Source organism: Hypanus sabinus, chromosome 27, assembly GCF_030144855.1.
Source record: "Hypanus sabinus isolate sHypSab1 chromosome 27, sHypSab1.hap1, whole genome shotgun sequence".
NCBI lineage: Eukaryota > Metazoa > Chordata > Chondrichthyes > Myliobatiformes > Dasyatidae > Hypanus > Hypanus sabinus.
The window spans coordinates 27,149,516-27,169,390 of NC_082732.1; the positions used below are offsets into that span (position 1 = coordinate 27,149,516).

General features: G+C 42.1%; 1 protein-coding gene across 1 annotated transcript in view; it reads right to left on the reverse strand.

Annotated features, from left to right (window-relative positions):
* The window catches only part of LOC132382156 (pleckstrin homology domain-containing family G member 5-like), a 118,597-nt gene that overhangs the window by 52,948 nt on the left and 45,774 nt on the right, over positions 1–19,875 (reverse strand). The window contains 6 exon segments of the mRNA XM_059952065.1: positions 2,705–2,868; positions 11,091–11,227; positions 12,119–12,210; positions 14,686–14,746; positions 15,468–15,570; positions 18,339–18,468. Of these exon segments, the coding sequence (XP_059808048.1) occupies positions 2,705–2,868; positions 11,091–11,227; positions 12,119–12,210; positions 14,686–14,746; positions 15,468–15,570; positions 18,339–18,468 (687 nt within the window).

The window sequence follows — 19,875 nt, forward strand, 5'->3', positions numbered from 1 at the left end:
TTTACAGAGAATGATACAAAAAACATCCAGTGTATGGTAGTTCCATGAGCGAAAATGCCTTGTTAATAAGAGAGGTTGGAGTAGAATGGCCGGACTGGTTCAAACTGACAGGAAGGTGACAGTAACTCAAATAACTATAAAAGTATAAAAGTAGTGTGCAGAGGAGCATCTCTGAATGCATACATGTTGAAGCTTAAAGTGCATGGACTACAGCAGCAGCAGACCACCAACATAGACTTACTGGCCACTTTATTTCATACAAGAGTTAGCTAATAAAGTGGCCACTAAGTGTAAATTGTCCCTTCTGTTTTTATCAGTAGGTGTAAGTCATGGAATTCCCCATGCAGCACTATGAGGGTAACTTCACCAGAATGACTTAACACAGAGAGCAATTAGGAGTGAGCAATAAACATTGTCTCCGCTAGCAGCACATTATGTAAATAAATTAAAATAGCTTCTGTGTAGGTGGGAAACAAAACTACGTGCATTTACAGGATGTAAAATTGTGCTTATCTTCAGATTTAAATCAGGGTGTGTTTTCCAATAAATGCATATTATGCTCAGAAACCCTGAACCAAACCATCTTCTTGAACTCAGGGGCAGCAATTCAGAATCAGAATTATCACTGATTATATGATATGATACAAAATCTGTTGTTTTGCAGCAGCAGAGTTATCTAAAGACAAAGAGACACACATGTCCACACACACAATGGATTCCAGTTAATTGGGACACATCGGGTTTAGTACATTTTGGCCCAGTTAAGTGGCTGCCTCAATTAGCCAAAATTTCATGGAAATAGTTAAAAAGGTGTAAAAAAAATACAAACTAAGTAGACACAAGGAAATCTGCAGATGCTGGAAATTCATGCAACACACACAAAATGCTGGTGGAAAGCAGCTGGCCAGGCAGCATCTATAGGAAGAAGCAGTCGACGTTTTGGGCCGAGACCCTTCGTCAGGACTAACCGAAAAAGATAGTAAGAGATAGTAAGAATCTATCTTTTCTTTCAGTTAGTCCTGACGAAGAGTCTCAGGCTGAAACATCAACTGTGCTTCTCCCTATAGATGCTGCCTGGCCTGTTACGTTCCACCAGCATTTTGTGTGTGTTGCATGTAACTAAGTAACATATCATGTATTTAAATGAAGTACAGAATAAATTAGAACATTACCAAAACTACTACAGCATTATAAAACCACATTAGTTCCTAATAGTTCTGAATGGAGGAATTCATCCAGTGTAGACTGTCATGTTGTTTTGAATGACTAAATGAACAAAATCAGTACATCCTCCTAGTGCAGTTCGTGAACTGACATTATATAATGCTGTCAGTGATTGTATCCTCCAAATCTTCATTTTCATTGTAACATTCAAGATGATTCTTGATAGCTTCAAAACCTTCATTGTTCCTAACTTGTTGACTAACTTCTTTTCCTTTTCACTCCCAACCATCACTGGCATTTCCAAACCCGAATGCTTGAATCTGCAGTGAGCAAACAGTTCCAAATTACCTTGCCTTTTATTTCTTGCCAGCCATCAATGACAAAAGTCACTGCTTTTTGAACACAAACTTGAAAGTGACACTATTTTAAAGTTGCTCACGCTTGCACAGTGTAGTGTCTAATGGTCGCACGACATGCACTCGACTGACGCTAGTTAGAAAATGTTCGGCAACAGTCTCCTGCCTCAATTAAGCAGCAAGGTATCCCAAATAAATGAAGGGGATCCCAATTATTTTCTCAACTTGTTTTTGTTCTTTAGGAGTTGTCCCAAATAAGCAGCTGCCCCAATTAACCGATGGCCCAATTGACCTGAATCCACTGTATTACAAAATAATAGAGCAAAAACAAAAACTAATTGTTCACCCAGTTTAGCATGCCACTGGCTCCCTCTCTCTCTGCCTAATAAAGGGGCAGAGAGGCGTGTCACACAGCGAGAGGGGAGTCTGACAAGGCAAAAAAAACACTCGTTGATTTACAGAGTTAAATTCTGCCGCATTACCGTTTTTTGAGGTGATGTTCTAGAGCACGGGTTTCCTACTTGGGGTCCACAGACCCCATGGTTAATGGTAGGGGTCCATGGCATTAAAAAAAGGTTGGGAACCCCTATTCTGGAGTCACTCACAGAAGATGTATCTTAATTCCTTGCAAGGTGCGAGAAATATGGGGTGGCCTCAGAGTAGTGTTTAAATTTATAAGTACAGATAAGGTCGAACATGACAATCCTTTCCCCAGTGTAGGGGAGTCCAAAACTTGGGGAGGGTGGGAAACAAAGGTTTAGGGTGAGGGGAAAGATTTAAAAGGGATCTTAAAGGCAACCTTTTCATGCAGAGTTTGGTAAGTTTATGGAATGACCAGCCAAAGCGGTTGAGGTGTGTACAACAGTATTTTTAGAGAAGAGCTCGGATGGGTACATGGAGCTTAGAAGTACATCAGTCAAACGCTGACAAGCTGAGGGTGGGCATGATGGACAGTATGGACTGGTTGGGCTGAATGGCCTGTATCTGTGTCATATTGCTGTATGACCTTATGAGATAACAGTAAAAAGGAATAACAAGATAGAGTTCATGGACCGTTCAGGAGGAAGAGGAGGGGTTGGTTACCAGTCTCAATGCTATAGTTGGTTACATTTAAGCCTGTCATCATAGCAATTGGCGACAGTTTAAACATTTGTAATAATTCTTAAAGAAATGAAATATCTCACCCCCATGTCCACGTTTTCTTGTCCCTGCAGAGGTTGATCCATCCTGTCCATCGCAGGGGTGCAGATAAAGGGTGGGTTGACCATCGAAGCATGTATGATGGGCAAGCTCAACGATTTGAATTCCTTAACAGCCTGTTCCACCTTCAGCTCCTTTCCAGCTTTCGCTGCAAAGTGAGAGCAGAGAATGATTCAAGCTGGACTCAGGGGCAGTGCTCCCTCTTCTCAGATCAAAGCAGAGATTGGTACAAACATACCCTCAAGTCAAACATTATTGATCTCCCCAGAGAAAGCAGACTCTCTGGCCTAGGGACCATTAATCAGCAGCATCTGCTTCAGAATTACCCTCGGTTCAGTGACTGACTGAGGTAGTAACTGGGGCATAGCACAAACCAATTCTTTGCCATATCACATCAGACACACTGGTTGACACACTGTGGTCGCAACATTCTTGGTCACTGCTCACCCAAGCAGCGAAAACATATCAGACGGTCAATCCACCTACATTCTATAATAATCAAACTCCCAGTCATAAGGAAAACACATACCATTTTGAACTGTACTCAGCACTGCTCTGCTCTTGATACACCTTCAATGTCACCCACACTCCAGTACACACTATACGTTAACCATTGCACAGGCATACTCTTGATAGCAATCACACTCCAACACACTCTCATTACAAATCATACTCCACAAAGCAAGAAAACTCTCTCACATAGCCACAATACAGTGCCTTCTCCATACTAGTATGCACTCAATGCTAATCACACTCTGCATATGCTTAGTACTGATCTGTTGTGCGGTTGATGCTAACTGTGCTTGGTATACGATCATTATATTCTGATGCATGCACAGTACCAGTAGATCCCATCGCACACAAACCATGCTCTGGGAACAAAAATGATTATCCTGTACTGATACACACTCAGTATTAACCATAAGAATGAAACAGGAATGGGCTAAATGACTTTAAGCCTGACATTCAGTAAATTCAGAACTGATCCACTCTTTCACTTGATTCAAGTATCCTGTGACCCCATTACTATCCAAATCTCTAAGTCTCCAGTATGAATATACTCAGCCTCGGAGCATCCATAGCCCTCTGTGGCAGAGAAGGAATTACAATCCTCTACATAAAGTCCTAACAGGCAAACTCTTATACCGAGTGCGGGCTTCCAGGTTCTGGACTCCCTTCTGAGAGGAAATAGCCTGTCATTATTTACCCTATAAATCATGCTATCTATGTCCTAGTGAAATTGCTTCATTAGATTAAGTAAAAGAACATGAAAATAGACACAAGAGTAGATCACTCAGCCCCTTATACCTGCTCCATCATTCAATAAGATGTTGCCTGGCTTGCTGCTCCACACTAACTTTGATTTCCTTATTATGTAAAAATCTATCACCGTGGCCTGAATAAATTCAGTGTCTAAGCTACCACAGCCCCTTTGGGTAGAGGACCACAAAGATTCATAATCCCTTGGTTGAAGGAATGTCTTCTCATTCTGCTCAAGGCCAGCCACTTACTTTGAGACATTTGTCCCATAGTTCTGAACAAACTAAACTGAGGACAGAGCGCATCTGCATCCATCCTGTTAGGTCCTGTAAGTTTTGTATGTTTCAATGAGATCAATTCTCATTCTTTTTTAGTCTAGAAACATTAGGTCCAGTCTAATTAATCTCTCCTGAAAGGATTCAATCATCCCACGAATCAATCTGGAGAAAATTTACTGTGCTCCCTTTGTAAGACCAGAAGACACAGGAGAAGAATTAGGACATTTGGTCTTTGGAGTTTGCTCCACCATTCAATCATGGCTGATTTATTTTCCGTCTCAAACCCATTTTCCTGCCTTCTCCCCTTAACTTCCAATGCCCTCACTAATCAAGAACCTATCAACCTGCATTTTAAATATACCCAATGACCTGGCCTCCACAGCCGTCTGTGGCAATGAAGTCCACAGATTCACTGCCCTCTGTGTAAAGAAATTCCTCATCTAAAGAAACTTGCTTCATTCCATTGCTGTGTTCTTTGGTCCTAGTCTCTCCCACTACTGAAATAAATCTTCAAATGATTGAAAGTACATCCTTCAATAGATTGAAAAGCAAGACTACAACACAATAATCAATGTGTGATCTCACTAGGACTATGTCTAATTTCAATAAGGTATCTTGTGTTCAAATTGTTCTGCAATAAACAATATATAATTCCCCTTCCTCATTATTTGCATATCCACATGCTAAAAATGTCTTACTATTCTTAGAGATGTGAAACACAGAAAAAGACCCTTCAGGATTTCCGAACGGTTCATGCTAATCAAGATCCTTCTTAACAAAGTGCACAACATCAGATCTTCCATTTCTAATCTTCACCTGCCATCTTGCCCTGTGCAAATTTGGAGATTCTTTGACATGGGGAAAAAGTAAGATTTGAATAGTTTGCAAAGAATCTACAAAATGGCACAGGGCAGTAGCTAAAAATAGGGTGGGAGAATAACTTAGTGAGGCTTGGGTGAAAGGGGCATTGGTTTCTTAATCACTGTGGCCTGGGCTGTGGTGACAATTGTTGTTCCTTTCCACGCCTTGTGATACACCAAGCAGCAACCTTGCCATTTCTTTAGCATCTTTGCCTGTTTTTACTAGGCCGAGTCGCTACCTCGATACTCAGCCCAGCACGGATAGAAAGCTTGCAAGGATCTGGCTGGATTCAAACGCTGGACCACTCGCATCGAAGTCCAGTGCAGATGCCATTGCATGTGATAACAGTGTTACATGCAGAATATATAGAAAATTTTAAATTTTTATATTTCCTCAAATTTATCTTGCCTCTTTCCTCCACTAGTTCTAATTTTGGAAACCCAATTTTCATGAACTTAATTAATTGCATCTGTCTTTTGTGCATGTTCTAATTATAAACTTTCCAAGGCGCAAATCCATGGTCTCTTGAGACTAACCGATGCCTATAAAAAAAATTATGATATCAACATTTGTGCAATAAAATCAACCAGTATGGAGGTTACTGAAATGGGATTGTAAAAAGAAAGCTACAACAAACAGGGATTAAAGAACAACACACACAAAATGCAGGTGGAACACAGCAGGCCAGGCAGCATCTATAGGGAGAAGCGCTGTCGGCGTTTCGGGCCGAGACCCTTCGTCAGGACTAACCGAAAGGAAAGATAGTAAGAGATTTGAAAGTAGTGGGGGGGAGGGGGAAATGTGAAATGATAGAAGACTGGAGGGGGTGGGATGAAGCTAAGAGCTGGAAAGGTGATTGGCGAAAGTGATACAGAGCTGGAGAAGGGAAAGGATCATGGGACGGGAGGCATCAGGAGAAAGGAAGGTGGGGGGGGGGAAGCACCAGAGGGAGATGGAGAACAGGCAAACTACTAAATAAGTCAGGGCTGGGGTAAGAAGGGGAGGAGGGGCATTAACGGAAGTTAGTGAAGTCAATGTTCATGCCATCAGGTTGGAGGCTACTCAGTCGGTATACAAGGTGTTGTTCCCCCAACCTGAGTTTGGATTCATTTTGACAATAGAGGCCATGGATAGACATGTCAGAATGGGAATGGGACGTGGAATTAAAATGTGTGGCCACTGGAAGATCCTGCTTTTTCTGGCGGACCGAGCATAGGTGTTCAGTGAAATGGTCCCCCAGTCTGCGTCGGGTCTCACCAATATATAAAAGGCCACACCGGGAGAACCGGACGCAGTATACCACACCAGCCGACTCACAGGTGAAGTGTCACCTCACCTGGAAGGACTGTCTGGGGCCCTGAATGGTGGTGAGGGAGGAAGTGTAAGGGCAGGTGTAGCACTTGTTCCGTTTACAAGGATAAGTGCCAGGAGGGAGATCAGTGGGAAGGGATGGGGGGACGAGTGGACAAGGGAGTCGCGTAGGGAGCGATCCCTGCAGAAAGCAGAAAGTGGGGCGAGGGAAAGATGTGCTTGGTAGTAGGATCCCGTTGAAGGTGGCAGAAGTTACTGAGAATTATACGTTGGACCTGGAGGCTGGTGGGGTGGTAGGTGAGGACAAGGGGAACCCTATCCCGAGTGGGGTGGTGGGTGGATGGGGTGAGGGCAGATGTGCGGGAAATGGGAGAGATGAGTTTGAGAGCAGAGTTGATGCTGGACGAAGGGAAGCCCCTTTGTTTAAAAAAAGAAGACATCTCCTTCGTCCTGGAATGAAAAGCCTCATCCTGAGAGCAGATGTGGCAGAGGTGGAGGAATTGTGAGAAAGGGATAGCCTTTTTGCAAGAGAGGGTGGGAAGAGGAATAGTCCAGGTAGCTGTGAGAGTCTGTAGGCTTATAGTAGATATCAGTAGATAGGCCGTCTGATGCACCATCAATAACTCTCTCTGAGACGTAAAGGTGAGATATCGGCTTTTATTGACTGGAAGAAGGAACAAGCAGTGAGTGTCCACCATACTACATCCTGGAGACTGAGAGGCCGGGCTCAGGCCTCAATCGCCTTTATACAGGGGTCTGTGGGAGGAGCCACAGGAGCAGTCAGCGTGTCCAGACAGGTATATGTAGTTCACTACACCGTCTCCAGAGGGATTAAAGAAACCTCTTTGCATCAAAAGGTGCAAACACATGTCCATTGTTTCAATGGAGCAAGAAGCAGCTGGTTCAGCATACTGTGCTTCCGATAATGTAGAGTTTCAATATAAAAATTTACTTAACATTGTGGTTGATGCACCATCAATAACCATAGTTCACCACAGTGGTTGTCTGTCTCAAGGGAGCCTTACCTTGTGTTTAACATTTACTAAGCCTGCCAATGAAGTAATGCACTGGCATTAGGTGACACAATGTCATTCAGACTTTCGGGACTGAAATTAACGTGTTTTGATTGATCAGGGTGTATGGGGGCCAAGGCGAGGGTTTGGCTGGTTGAGCTCGCTCCTCCATTCTGCGCTGAACTAACGGTCCATGGTCGACTCCCTTTGCGGACTGACTCACTTTATGGACTTCAGTCCAGAACACTGATCGCTTGCATTCATTGTCTGCATGATTTGTCTTGTTTACTCTCTCTGCACATTGGGTGTTTGACAGTCTTTTTTGAATGAGCTCTTTTGGGTTCTTTGTTTTGAAGCTGCCTGTTAGGAGATGAATCTCAAGGTTCTATAAGAAATGCACTTTGAACTTTGATTTCCCCCCCCCCCCCACCCCCCGCCTACAATTTTTGCTCCCAGATTGGAAGAAAGCAGCAAGTCTGAACTAATCAGATATCGCCAGAAACTGGAATTTCCACAAGGAGCTCTAAATACACGTTCCCTGAAATACAGGACAATCAACTGGATCAGACAGCCTAACAGAGCCAGACTTCCAGCAGCTCTTCATTCTGGATGTCGATACAGAAAGAGGTCCTTGTTACCCGAGATGGAGCATGATTCTTTCCACATTTATCCATGATTGGAGGGTCAAATGACCGTGCTTCCCAGAGCTCTATTCCTTCTTCATAATACCAACACACGAAGCGTTTCCTTGTATTTATCTACAAGTGGGATATTGCTCTGCTACTATTTTACCAAGTCAGCCATTGTGTCTGCAATGGCCCTAGAGACTGGTGCTGTCAGCAAGTGTTAAAAGTGTTCCCAAAGTTTGCTTCTTTGTGAAATGAGTCACACCTGAACAGAATAGGACTGGCAACTCAGCAAAACCATTTCCACTTGACAGATTTTTAGATTTTTACTTTATCTGTAGTTGTTGTTTATTTGGATTTCCAAAAGATGAAGTTCCTCTAGGACACTATTGAATATAGTTAAGAGTACATGAATTTGAGGTAAATTTATTGACTTGAAATTTGCTGCATGCCAAGAGAAAGAGGGTAGAGATAATAGAAGATGCTCAAATGACCAGGATCTGACTCACAAAGGTATGTGCTAAATTTTGAAACATTCAACATTATAAATCTCTTTGATGATGGTAACAGAAAATCATTTTGTGCAACACACACAAAATGCTGGAGGAACTCAGCAGGACAGGCAGCTTCTATAGAGAGGAATAAATAGTTGATATTTCAGGCTGAGACCCTTCATCAAGACTGCAGCATTTTGTGTGTGTTGCTCTGGATTTCCAGCATCTGCAGAAACTCGTGTTTAGAAAATCATTTATCCATGTTTTCAGACTTACGAGGATACTGGACAAAACATGAGAAATATTAAATGACTAAAGGATATTAATTGTATGGCCACTAAGTAATAGTGATTAGCAATAATAATTTATTGTGTTAATTTTTATTAAACATATTAACACATGTAACACCAGAGTTTAAAATTAAACATCAATAACTCCTACAGGTTACTTTCTGTCAATCACTTTGCTTCAAAGTTTAGATAATGACAAACCACCCTGCTGGCTGAGTTCTCTGATCCCTTTCTTCCCTTCACTCTCCCAAACCCAGAATGGAGCCATTTACCAAGCTCCTGAGAGGTTTTCCGTGGCTCCTTGACTCTCTCATATCCATCCTTCCCACACCTTCCCTGACCTTGCAACATCCAATCCATTAAAAATTCTAAATCTCTGCAGTAAGTGCAGACAGTTATTTGAGACACATGGTTATCAATGTTGAGTTGAAGGAAACTGGGCATGTGAATCACAGATTTGGAGGAGGGAGTGCAGTTATATGAAGGTTCTAAGCGTTCTGAAAGCCCTTTGATAAAGTCCTCTAAGAAATTTCAGCAACACTCCGAACACAATAAGAACTTTATATTATTGGGTTTATAAGGTTTTCTCCCTTGGGTCTTTTTTGTATAGTCATATGTTTAGCAGTGCAAATAAAACAGTGATTAATTCATGATTTACTTTTTAATTGTGTGATTAAAACTTTGTGTTGATCAGCTGTCACAATGAACTGTAAAAAGGTTATTAATGGGCCACAAGAAGATAAAGGCAAGCTGTTGGAACAGGTGAAATTTAATACAGAAAAGTGAGAGGAGGCAATGTTAATTGGGGAACACAATTCTAAAAGGAAAACAAAAACTGGCAATAGTGTGTATAGTTCATTGAAAGAGGCAAGATAAGTTGAGAAAGCTATCTATAAAACCATACTGGATCATGGGATTTCAAATTCAAAGTAAATTTATGATCCAAGTACATATATGTCACCATATACAAACCTGAGATTAATTTTCTTGCAGGCATACTCAATAAATCTATAGAATACTAACCATTAGCAGCTGTGTGGAACGAGCTTCCAGTAGAAGTGGTAGAGGCAGGTTTGATATTGCCATTTAAAGTAAAATTGGATAGGTATATGGACAGGAAAGGAATGGAGGGTTATGGGCTGAGTGCAGGTTGGTGGGACTAGGTGAGAGTAAGCGTTCGGCATGGACTAGAAGGGCCAAGATGGCCTGTTTCCGTGCTGTAATCGTTATATGGTTATTAACAGAATCAATGTCATACTGAACCAACTTGGGTGTTCAACCAATAAAGGCTCATAAAATGTTTGCTACAGTTGGAATATTACGTCCTGTTCTGGGCATCATGTTTTTGAAAAGACTGGAGAAGCTGTATGTACTCTCAATGGAACATAGTTAATTATAAGGAGTCATAACATCAATAAGGAAGTAGATATAGTAAAGAGAAACTGTTCCCATTGGCAGAAGGGCCAAGGATCATGCATGAGGTGTTGTCTAAAAGCAAAATGACAGAGGAAATGCATTTTTAACACAACAGCCGATGAGAGTCTGGAATGCATTGCTGGTGTACCAGTGGAGTACAGTGTTCAAAAAGCAGCTCGGGAAATAACCAAAGAGAAAGAATTTGCAGGGCTACGGGGAGAGGATGAGAGAATACAACAGCCTGTATTGCTTTTATATGGAGCCAAATGTCCTCCTTCCATTCTCTGATTCTCCTTTCTAAGAATCACAACTGGTGTCTAATCATTTAGAATCTGACACTGTTAGATTTTTATTAATTAAAAATACAAGTAGATATAACTCAATACTAGGTATGCAGAATGAGATCATGTACATGCCCTAAACTCTCTGAACGGCAGTCGATGCTTAAGTGATAAAGCAGCCTCTTCCTGTTACTCTGAATTCACTTCTTCTGAATCATTTCCTAACCCACATTTCAGGTTTTCCTGCTACAGATTAGGATGCCGGAATCTGGTACTCAGTAATGAGGGCCCGCTCTTCCAACAGGGTTGCAAAATACAAGCTAACTCAGTACAGATCAAGGATCAACACTGTCTGTGTGTTAGTGCTACCCGAACATGAGTGTTTCTCTCAGCACTCTGCTGTTAATTCTGCCTGTTACTTGGCAACCAGCCTCTGAACCCAGGGCTGCTACGTAACACCGTGTTAAATACAGCACCACTGAAACCAGGTCCTCATTTCTCTCTGAGGACATCACGCATGCCCCTCAATAGACCACCTACCTTTAACTTTTAGGTAGTGTCCACCAAAACGATATGCCTCAAAATACAAGGGCAGAGGAGTATAAGAGTGGTCCAAGAAAATCTCCACCTGGTTCAAGTCAATGCCTTTTCTCTCAAATACTGGCACGAGCGTTTCCCTGCAGAAGAGGAACGCACATTTCAGAAAACTCGGCAACGCTAATTTATTCACAGTTAGAACTTGGAGTTGATAATCGTCACAGTCTCACAGAAATGTAAAAGCACAGAAAGCGCCACTTGTCTGTTCGAGTCCATGGTGGCTCTATGTGAGCGTAATCTAACTAGTCACACACGCTAACCTCTCTCCATGGTCTGGCATTTCTGCTCTTTTCAAGGAATAATCCCATCTCCTTTTGGATTCTACAGTCCATGGTTGTGTCGCAGAATGGAAGACATAAATTGGGGTCTCTGATAAACAGGTTGAGTTCAGGTGTGTGAGTGTGAACCACTCCATCAACTTGGAACTGGCAGCTCTTCAGTTCGACAAGGTCATGCCCAGTGTAGACGTCATGGGGCTAGGTTACTGCTGCTCAGGAAGGGACGTGCATTGTGTGACATTCTCCATTGTACAAAGATATAAAGCATTCACAAGTCATTAAAATATCAGCAGCAGGCCCCAATGGCAATCTGACTTTGATTCTCAAATGTAGCCTGTAACAACTTTGCTCTGTCTGGCACTAGTTTTGGTAATGTACATGTGCCTGTACATTATCTGACAGAAGTTGCTAAAGGCAATTAATTACATACGCATGAATTATTAAGTGCCTCTGCATGTTAAGCTCACTTTGAGTGCCTCTAGCTGAGAATACCACAATTTAAATGGGATAAAACGTTTGGGACTCCATCTGCAGCCCATTTTAGCATGAGGGTGCAAACATCGATTGTGATTACCCACTAGCTACCGTACTTCATCACAGGACCATCAGGACTCAGGAACAGACAGCATTTTCAGGATAGCTTGGAGATGGAAGTGGCAGATTAGGGAAGTTTTCAAAATCCCTTGGATTTACCCCAGAGTCCTTTTCTTCATTGCCGGGACAATTTCCATCTCAATGTTGACATTCAAATCAAACTTCAGAGTGAAACATTCCTTACTGGGATCCTGCAAAACAAGAGAGAGTCAGCATCCGGAGCAATATCATACAACAGAAACTTGGAGAGGCCCAATAAGAAGACAGCATATCGCTTCTCTCAATAATCCCACCATTTTCTACAGTAACAACAACATGAGCTTTCCACATTGAATATTGGAGGTACAGAACACACAAGTTATCTCAGGTACCAGTCCTGACCGGCAACACAATGCCAGTTTCCTCTGGCCTGCTTAATTCCCATATCAGCTTCTCAACTAAATACTGATTGAATGTGTTATACTCTAATACATATATGTCAAACTCAAGGCCCGCGGGCCAAATCTGGCCCGCGGTGGAATTATCTTTGGTCTGCGAGATAATATCTAATTACTATTAAAGCTGGCCCCAGTAATCGAAGCACCTGTGGCGTATGATATGACTAATGCTGAGTTTATTCAGGTACCAGGTTTTCAGGGTTTTTAGTGTTTATTCGGTGTCCCTGGTTTATTTCCTGAATATCATTAATGAATAAATTTTTTTTTCTATTAGAGCTGGCCCGCCGGTATATTGCATGCACCACTAATACTACAAATCCCACAATGCACTGCCAGTGCATTGCTCGCGCTTGCCTGACTCTCTCATCAGCATCCTTATGGCGCTAGTCACGTGTGGTCAACTTTCAGCTATCCCTCACCCCAAAAATGGCTGAACGAAAGGTGGACTTTGAAAACAGGGGTTTTCAAGGCAGGTGGGAGGCAGAGTATATGTTCGCAGATATAAAGGGCAAATCTGTTTGTCTTGTGTGCGGAGACGGTGTGGCTGTAATTAAAGAATATAACGTAAGACGACACTATGAAACGAAACACAAATACAAGCATCTGGGCAAGAAACAGAAGCCCGTGATGTGCGGTCAAAAGAGTGGATTGGTGGGCAGGATCCGGGAGAAGATGCGGGAGGAAAACAGTGCAGGTGAGCTGACAGCTTATCACTGCATCATACACCAGGAATCGTTGTGTGGCAAAGCCTTGAAAATGGAACATATAATGAGCACCATAACACGAGCAGTTAACTTCATAAGAGCCAAAGGTTTAAATCACTGTGAGTTCAAGTCGTTTCTGGAGGAGTTGGGTTCAGAATATAATGATTTGCCCTATCACACAGAGGTGTGATGGTTAAGCCAAGGAAAAGTGCTGAAAAGATGTCTCGAGTTGCGTGAGGAGATCTGTCAGTTCATGGAAAGCAAAGGGAAAGACACAACAGAGCTCTGGGATAAAAAGTTGCTTTGTGAAATGGCATTTCTGTGTGACATCACGAGCCATCTCAATGCGTTCAACCTGCAGCTTCAGGGGCGGGGTCGTGTGATCACAGACATGTACGCTGCAGTGAGGGCTTTTAAAACCAAGCTGCGTCTGTGGGAGACGCAGATGCAGCAAGAAAACTTGAGCCATTTTCCGTGTTGCCAAACTATGAAAGAGCAGGTTTCTACCACAGTGTTCCCACGTGCAAAGTTTGCTGAAAAACTTAGCATACTTGGTGCCGACTTCACACAGCGATTTACCGACTTTGAAGCCCAAAAAAGCAGGTTTGAACTGCTCAGTAATCCATTTGCAGCTGACGTGGAAAGCGCACCAACCAACATACAAATGGAGCTGATTGAACTCCAATGTAGTGACACACTCAAGGCAAAGTATGACTCGGTGGGCGCTGCACAGTTTCTATGTTTCATTCCCGACACAATGCCCCAGCTGCGTACCCAAGCTGCTCAAATGCTCTCTATGTTTGGCAGCACAAATCTGTGTGAACAACTGTTCTCTTTGATGAAGATAAACAAAACATCACACAGGAGTCGTCTTTCTGATGAACACCTTCACTCAATTCTGAGGATTTCCTCAGCTCAGAGCCTGACTCCAAACATTGATGAACTTGCATCCAAGATGAGATGCCAAGTATCTGGCTTAGACTAGTGTGAATCACAGAGTGTTGGCCTGTGGAAAAATGTTTTCATTAGAAATTACTCCGGAAAAGCTGCAGATAAAGCCATAAGAAATAACTGCAACTGATTTTTTTATTTATTTAATGTTCAATGTTGTTTTTGTAGGCAATAACCTAAGCTTTGTTAGTTCCAGGTTAATATGTGTAATAAATTCATTTCAATAAGTTTTGCAATAAACGCTGAACCAGTCCGGCCCTCGACTTGTACCGATTTTTTAATTTTGGCCCACTGTGTATTTGAGTTTGACACCCCTGCTCTAATATAAAACTGCTAGAAATCAAGAATGAATATTGGAAACTAGTTCATTTCTATCCAACATCCAAGGCCATGCTGCACTGACCCTGCGAGAGTGTGAAAAGACATTTTGGAGGTAATTTAAATAGTGCCCTATGCAGAAATTAAAGTGGGAGATGGGCGGATAGGAAAGGTGGGTCTTGGGTGACTGGGGAGGGATCAGGGAAAACGGAATTTCGTCATGTTCAACACAGTACAATATGAAGGCGAGTCTCACATCTGTGTGGCGTCGACGAGCTTTCTTCTTGCTCAGCTTAAGTGCAGAATTCCTCTTCTCACTATACAATTAAGAGAATTCAATGAGAGCAAATTTTTATCATAAATGCAATACCATGCCCCACTTACACCAAATACATCCCCTGTCTCACTTTCTCCTCACATTCAGCCCTGGATTCAGTTAATCGACCCTGGGGACATGTCAAAGGATGATGTCTCATTTCCTGCCACTCTCCAGAGGCTTCAGTACACTACTGGGTAACTGTGCTTGCTGTACCGCAGAGCCAGTGGGAAGGAAATAAGTGATTCTGTCCCTTAGGATTGCTGCATGCTGGGACCTTCTGCAAAGTCAACAGGTATTAATAGTTCATGGTACTATAATTTTGGATAATAATGATTAAAGTAATCAGGTACAGATTATATGGACAAAACTGGAGTCTCTGTCAAATTCCCCACTCAATAATTTGGCAGACTCGTTTAAAATAAAACAAATGCTTTTCAATGAAATGCTTCCACAGGTTTAAATCTATGGTCCTCGGTGTAAGATCAAATACAGAAAATTGCACATGATCTAGATCAGGGGTCGGCAACCTTTTTGCCTCTGTGGGCCGGATCGTGTATTAATGAGCGGATGGTGGGCCACATAAACTTAAAATATGGGAATTATCCATTTAAATACATCTAGTTATGTATTACCTCAAATTAATGAATAATGCATGCTAGAAAATCACTTGTGCTTAAGGTTGCCTACCCCGATCTAGATAAATCTCCAGCCACTTTTACCTCTTTCCATCCATTCCGCTATCATCATCCTCCTCCTTGTCTGACGAAGTTCTGGTCCGTGGTGGACAGGACCGAGTTGAGACATTCCTGGACAAAACAGACCCTGTGTAAACAACAGAAGTTTAGGTGTTTCCAACCCCTAACTTTGGCCTCATCTATTGGTATCTCTAGAAGTCCAGGATGTATCCTGGATTTCAATCTCGTGCAACTCAAGCTTCTCGTCCACCTACAGCATCCACTGACGCTAGCTGTGTCTACGGAACTTCCTCTCTGAGTCCTTTAGTCTTACTACTTCCATTTTCCTTCAAGTCATGCCTTAAAACTAATCCTTCATAAAGATTTTGTTCTTGTCCTAATAAAGCTTTGAAATTTTACAGCAAATGTTGTTTCAAACTCTCCTGTGGATTGCATTGAAGCATTTTGTGAAATAAGGCTGTAATACAAATCCAGCTTGAAAATGGATTGAAACATCGAGATAGCCAGCGGGTGTGGCATTTGAAGGCCTCTGCACTCGAACAATCGCTCTCTCTCTCGATGGTGAGAGAGTTTGCCAATTCTCAAGTCAGAGGGACTCCAAGTAAGTGACACAGCAGACTGTAACATTGAAACAGCGAGCAATTATCTTCGCTGTGGCGGGATTGATATTTCTCTCCCTCCCTCACTAGTGAGAGCGAGGAACTGTTGAGGTGCTGCAGTGTTCAGACAGACAGTAGCTTTTGGTGGTCTATAGATCCAGGTCTCTGGAGCCTTGCTATTGCTTGGTTGGTGGTGGGATGCTTTTTGCTGGAACAAGTGGGAGGAGCGGAAGTGTTGACGCTTTGCCGCTGCTTGTGCATGGGAAGTGGGAGGGGTTCTAACATTTTTCTGACATTTATTCTTTGGGGTTTTTTTTCTCTCTGTTTCATGGACGTTTGCAAAGAGCAAGGATTTCACATTGTGTACTGTATACATTCTTAGGCATTAAATGGAACCACTGAATCATTGAAATTGAACAATTGAACCACTGATATAGAAAAGAAGTTAGAAAAAAAAGGTACCTGAGAAAGGAAAAATGCTGAAAAAATCATACTGTATTTTCCTTTTGTAAAAGATAAACTTCGCATTTTTCCATCCAGTCATGGAACGGGTGTAATGTTGGCAAAACCAACTATTGCCAATGCTAATTACTCTCAAGAACAAAAGGGTGTTAGCTGCCTTCTTGGATCCTTGCAATTTGTTAAGTTATTCACACAGAGCTGCAGCATAGGGAAAGGGACTGACAGTTCAGAGGTTTTATGATCAAGAGGCAGAAATTCAAATCCAACCATAACAGCTGTGGAATTTAAATTTGGCCAATTAAATAAATTCTGGAATAATTGAGTATTGCTGTAAAACCAAAATCGGTTCACTAATTTCTTTCTATGGAATGATACGTGTTGATCTTACCTGAAACATGCAACCAGGCACACTGCAATGTGGTTCTTAACTGACCTCCAAGGAGGATAATTATTCAGATCAAAGACAATAAGACATGGGCACCAAATGCTGACCTAGCCACTGATTACTGGATTATGTGAAAGAATTAAATAAAATTGTTGATAGATTTGAGTGACCAGAACTTTGGTTATAAGTGAGAGTGATGTGTACCTTGGAAGAATCCATTTATGTTAGTTCAAAGGTGTCACACTGAGTCTGACCACGTGAGGTTGCTTCAGAAGGCTGCCAAATTTTGGCACATCTTCTCATACGTTAATGAAGAAGAGTTTGCAGAATAGACTATTCTGGGAATGACGAAACCTGCCACTGAGGTTGATTCTCCATAGTTTGTCTGATTTTATTATTTATTTTCTTAACATTTTGGACAAAGCTGAATGTATTGTGAGGGACGCAAGTATGGGGATATAGTCGCATATATGTCAGGGCACGCAAGGGATTTTCTTCCCTTAAGAGCATTAGTGGAGCAGATGGGTTTAACATGAATCATCTTTCTATTTCCCACTTAATTAAATTTAAATTTCCATTCCATCATTATACAAATTATCCAGATAATTAGGTGGGGTCTGGATCATTCACTCAGAAGGTGTATCATATGCTACATTTTGTGGATTGGCAGACAGTTGAGAGACAGGAAACCTGAACTGATCCTGAACCTGTCTTCACCCAACATAAAAATAACCTTTCTCTTCAAACAAAATCAATGTACTAAGAGCAGGTGGCCCAGCAGAATTTCTCATTCCTGACCAAGGGGAACTAACTGTAGTACTTATTTAATGCTGTTACACAGGACCTTAGAAATATAGACTAAGTACTAGAAGATGGACGAATATGAATGGGTGCCTTATGATTGGTGTGGATTTGGTCTTTACCCATTCTGTATGACTCTATGAATTGCAGAGTCCATCAGAGACTCAAGAAACTGCAGTTGCTGGAATCCAGAACCAAAAAAAATCAGATTGCCGAAGGAGCTGAGACCTGATGAGACTAATGAATGAAGGAGCTTAATCCGTTGAATTCTTGCTACAGAGTCAAACAGTAACGAGATGGAGTGGGAAACCTCACACAGACGTAGATATTGAGAGAAGGAACCAACAGATTGAGATTCAGTAATGGAAGAATGATGAGAAATATTTAGAGGACTGGAATGTGGGACAGAGCAGTAACTAACAATAATTTCAAGGTCAGTCTGGAAAAGACAGGAACTGACCTGGCAGAGGGCTGCTGTGTTTGCCTGACTGCGTAATAAACTCTTTGCCTGAATGCCCCAACATGGTCTGAGTGCTGTGAAGGTGAAGGCATGATGAACAATATCAGGCACCTTGCCAGTGCAGTCAGGAAAACACAGCAAGTCCCACTAAGTAGGACGTGAGTAGTGGAAGGAGACAAAGAGCAAACCTTGAGGTGGGAGGTCAAATCGGATATGCCGATCAAAGTGCATTGCTTCGTGGATTTTGCTGTCACATGATGCACAGAGATTCAGTGGAGACTGGTTGTTAATCTCCTTACAGTCACCATGATGGCACACCTGAAAGTAAAAGCAAAGACGTAAGTGAAATACATGGCAGAAATGAGCGATAGGACAGAGACAATGCAGAATACAATCATTTCCAAGAGCTACGTGTGCAAGTGCCTGAATCTGAAAGGAGGAGGAGTACAAGTTTTCTCATCTCCAGTTGAACTCAGGACTTCATCCGAAATTGCATATAAAACTAAGAATGTGTTTGGGATATTCCGGTCTCTGATCATTTTTGAGAAGGGTGTAGTGATGACAAGAGTTCATCATTGTTATCACAGCACCACACAGCTCTTCACTAGAATGAACACAATCAGGATATTCCACTGATCATACCATTTTTCTGTCTAGTTTAAACACTTTTTCATTAGTACAAATGACTGATGTGGCCGTTGGTTGCATAATTAATCTTTTCCTGGTAGACAAGAAATAACGGGTGCTTAGTGACGTCTTTAGCTTAGCTCAGGGAAATAAGAAGTTCCTTTGCTAACACGCCTGGCATTCTGCCACTTCAAAAACCTCAGTGTGAACTCTTCAGTCCTTCCAAACATGCTACGTCACAGCTGCACACTCTGTATTTTATCCACTGCTCTTTTCCGAGAAGATAGATGTTTTAATAAGAACTTCATAGAGTGCAGATCCAGAACCTCTGGATAAGTTTAGTTTCCTGCAATCAATCCGATACAGTTTGCAACCCACCATTATTATGGATCTCTTTCTCAGAAAAATGCAGTGAGAAGTGGAATAAGTAGCTTCAAAAACATTCTTAGTTTCAGTTCTCTCAACAGGGAGCGGAATTGCAGAGTGTTGTACATTTATATCACAAATGTCACAACAGAAAAGAGTTGTGGTGAGCAAGAGCTTCGAAATCTGTGTCAGACACAACAGAAAGAGCTCTAAGAAGTTCAGATCAATGAAAATACGACACTGTACTAGGGATGCCTTTTAAACCTTGGTGTTTCCATTTGGTGAAACCAGTTCAAAGCTGAGCTCTGGTAAAGCATTTAATCAACCCAATTAATGCGGTCCTGCTTCTCATCTTATTTAGTATCCCACTTAAATCTTTCCTTCACCATTTCACTATCTTTCTGTTCTGTAAAAGATAGACAAAATGCCTTCTGCACTGGCTGAATTCAGCCAGTGGGCAGTCACCGGTCATGAGCCATGAGTCAGGAGACCCCTTTGCACCATTCCAGGGAGCCAGGACACAGGTTAGCTACTGACTTGAGCACTGTCCACATTGTCCCATCAGATACGCCCACAGCAGGTATTGCAGATTAAACTTTGGGCATGGGTAAAGAAAGCGATCAGTGATTTGATGGAAAATCACTGTGAACATCCTTTGCAGAGCCTTGGATCCACATACTGTGCTTGGAACTGGAAACTGAACTGCTGTGCAGAGATTCCCGTGGATGGCTG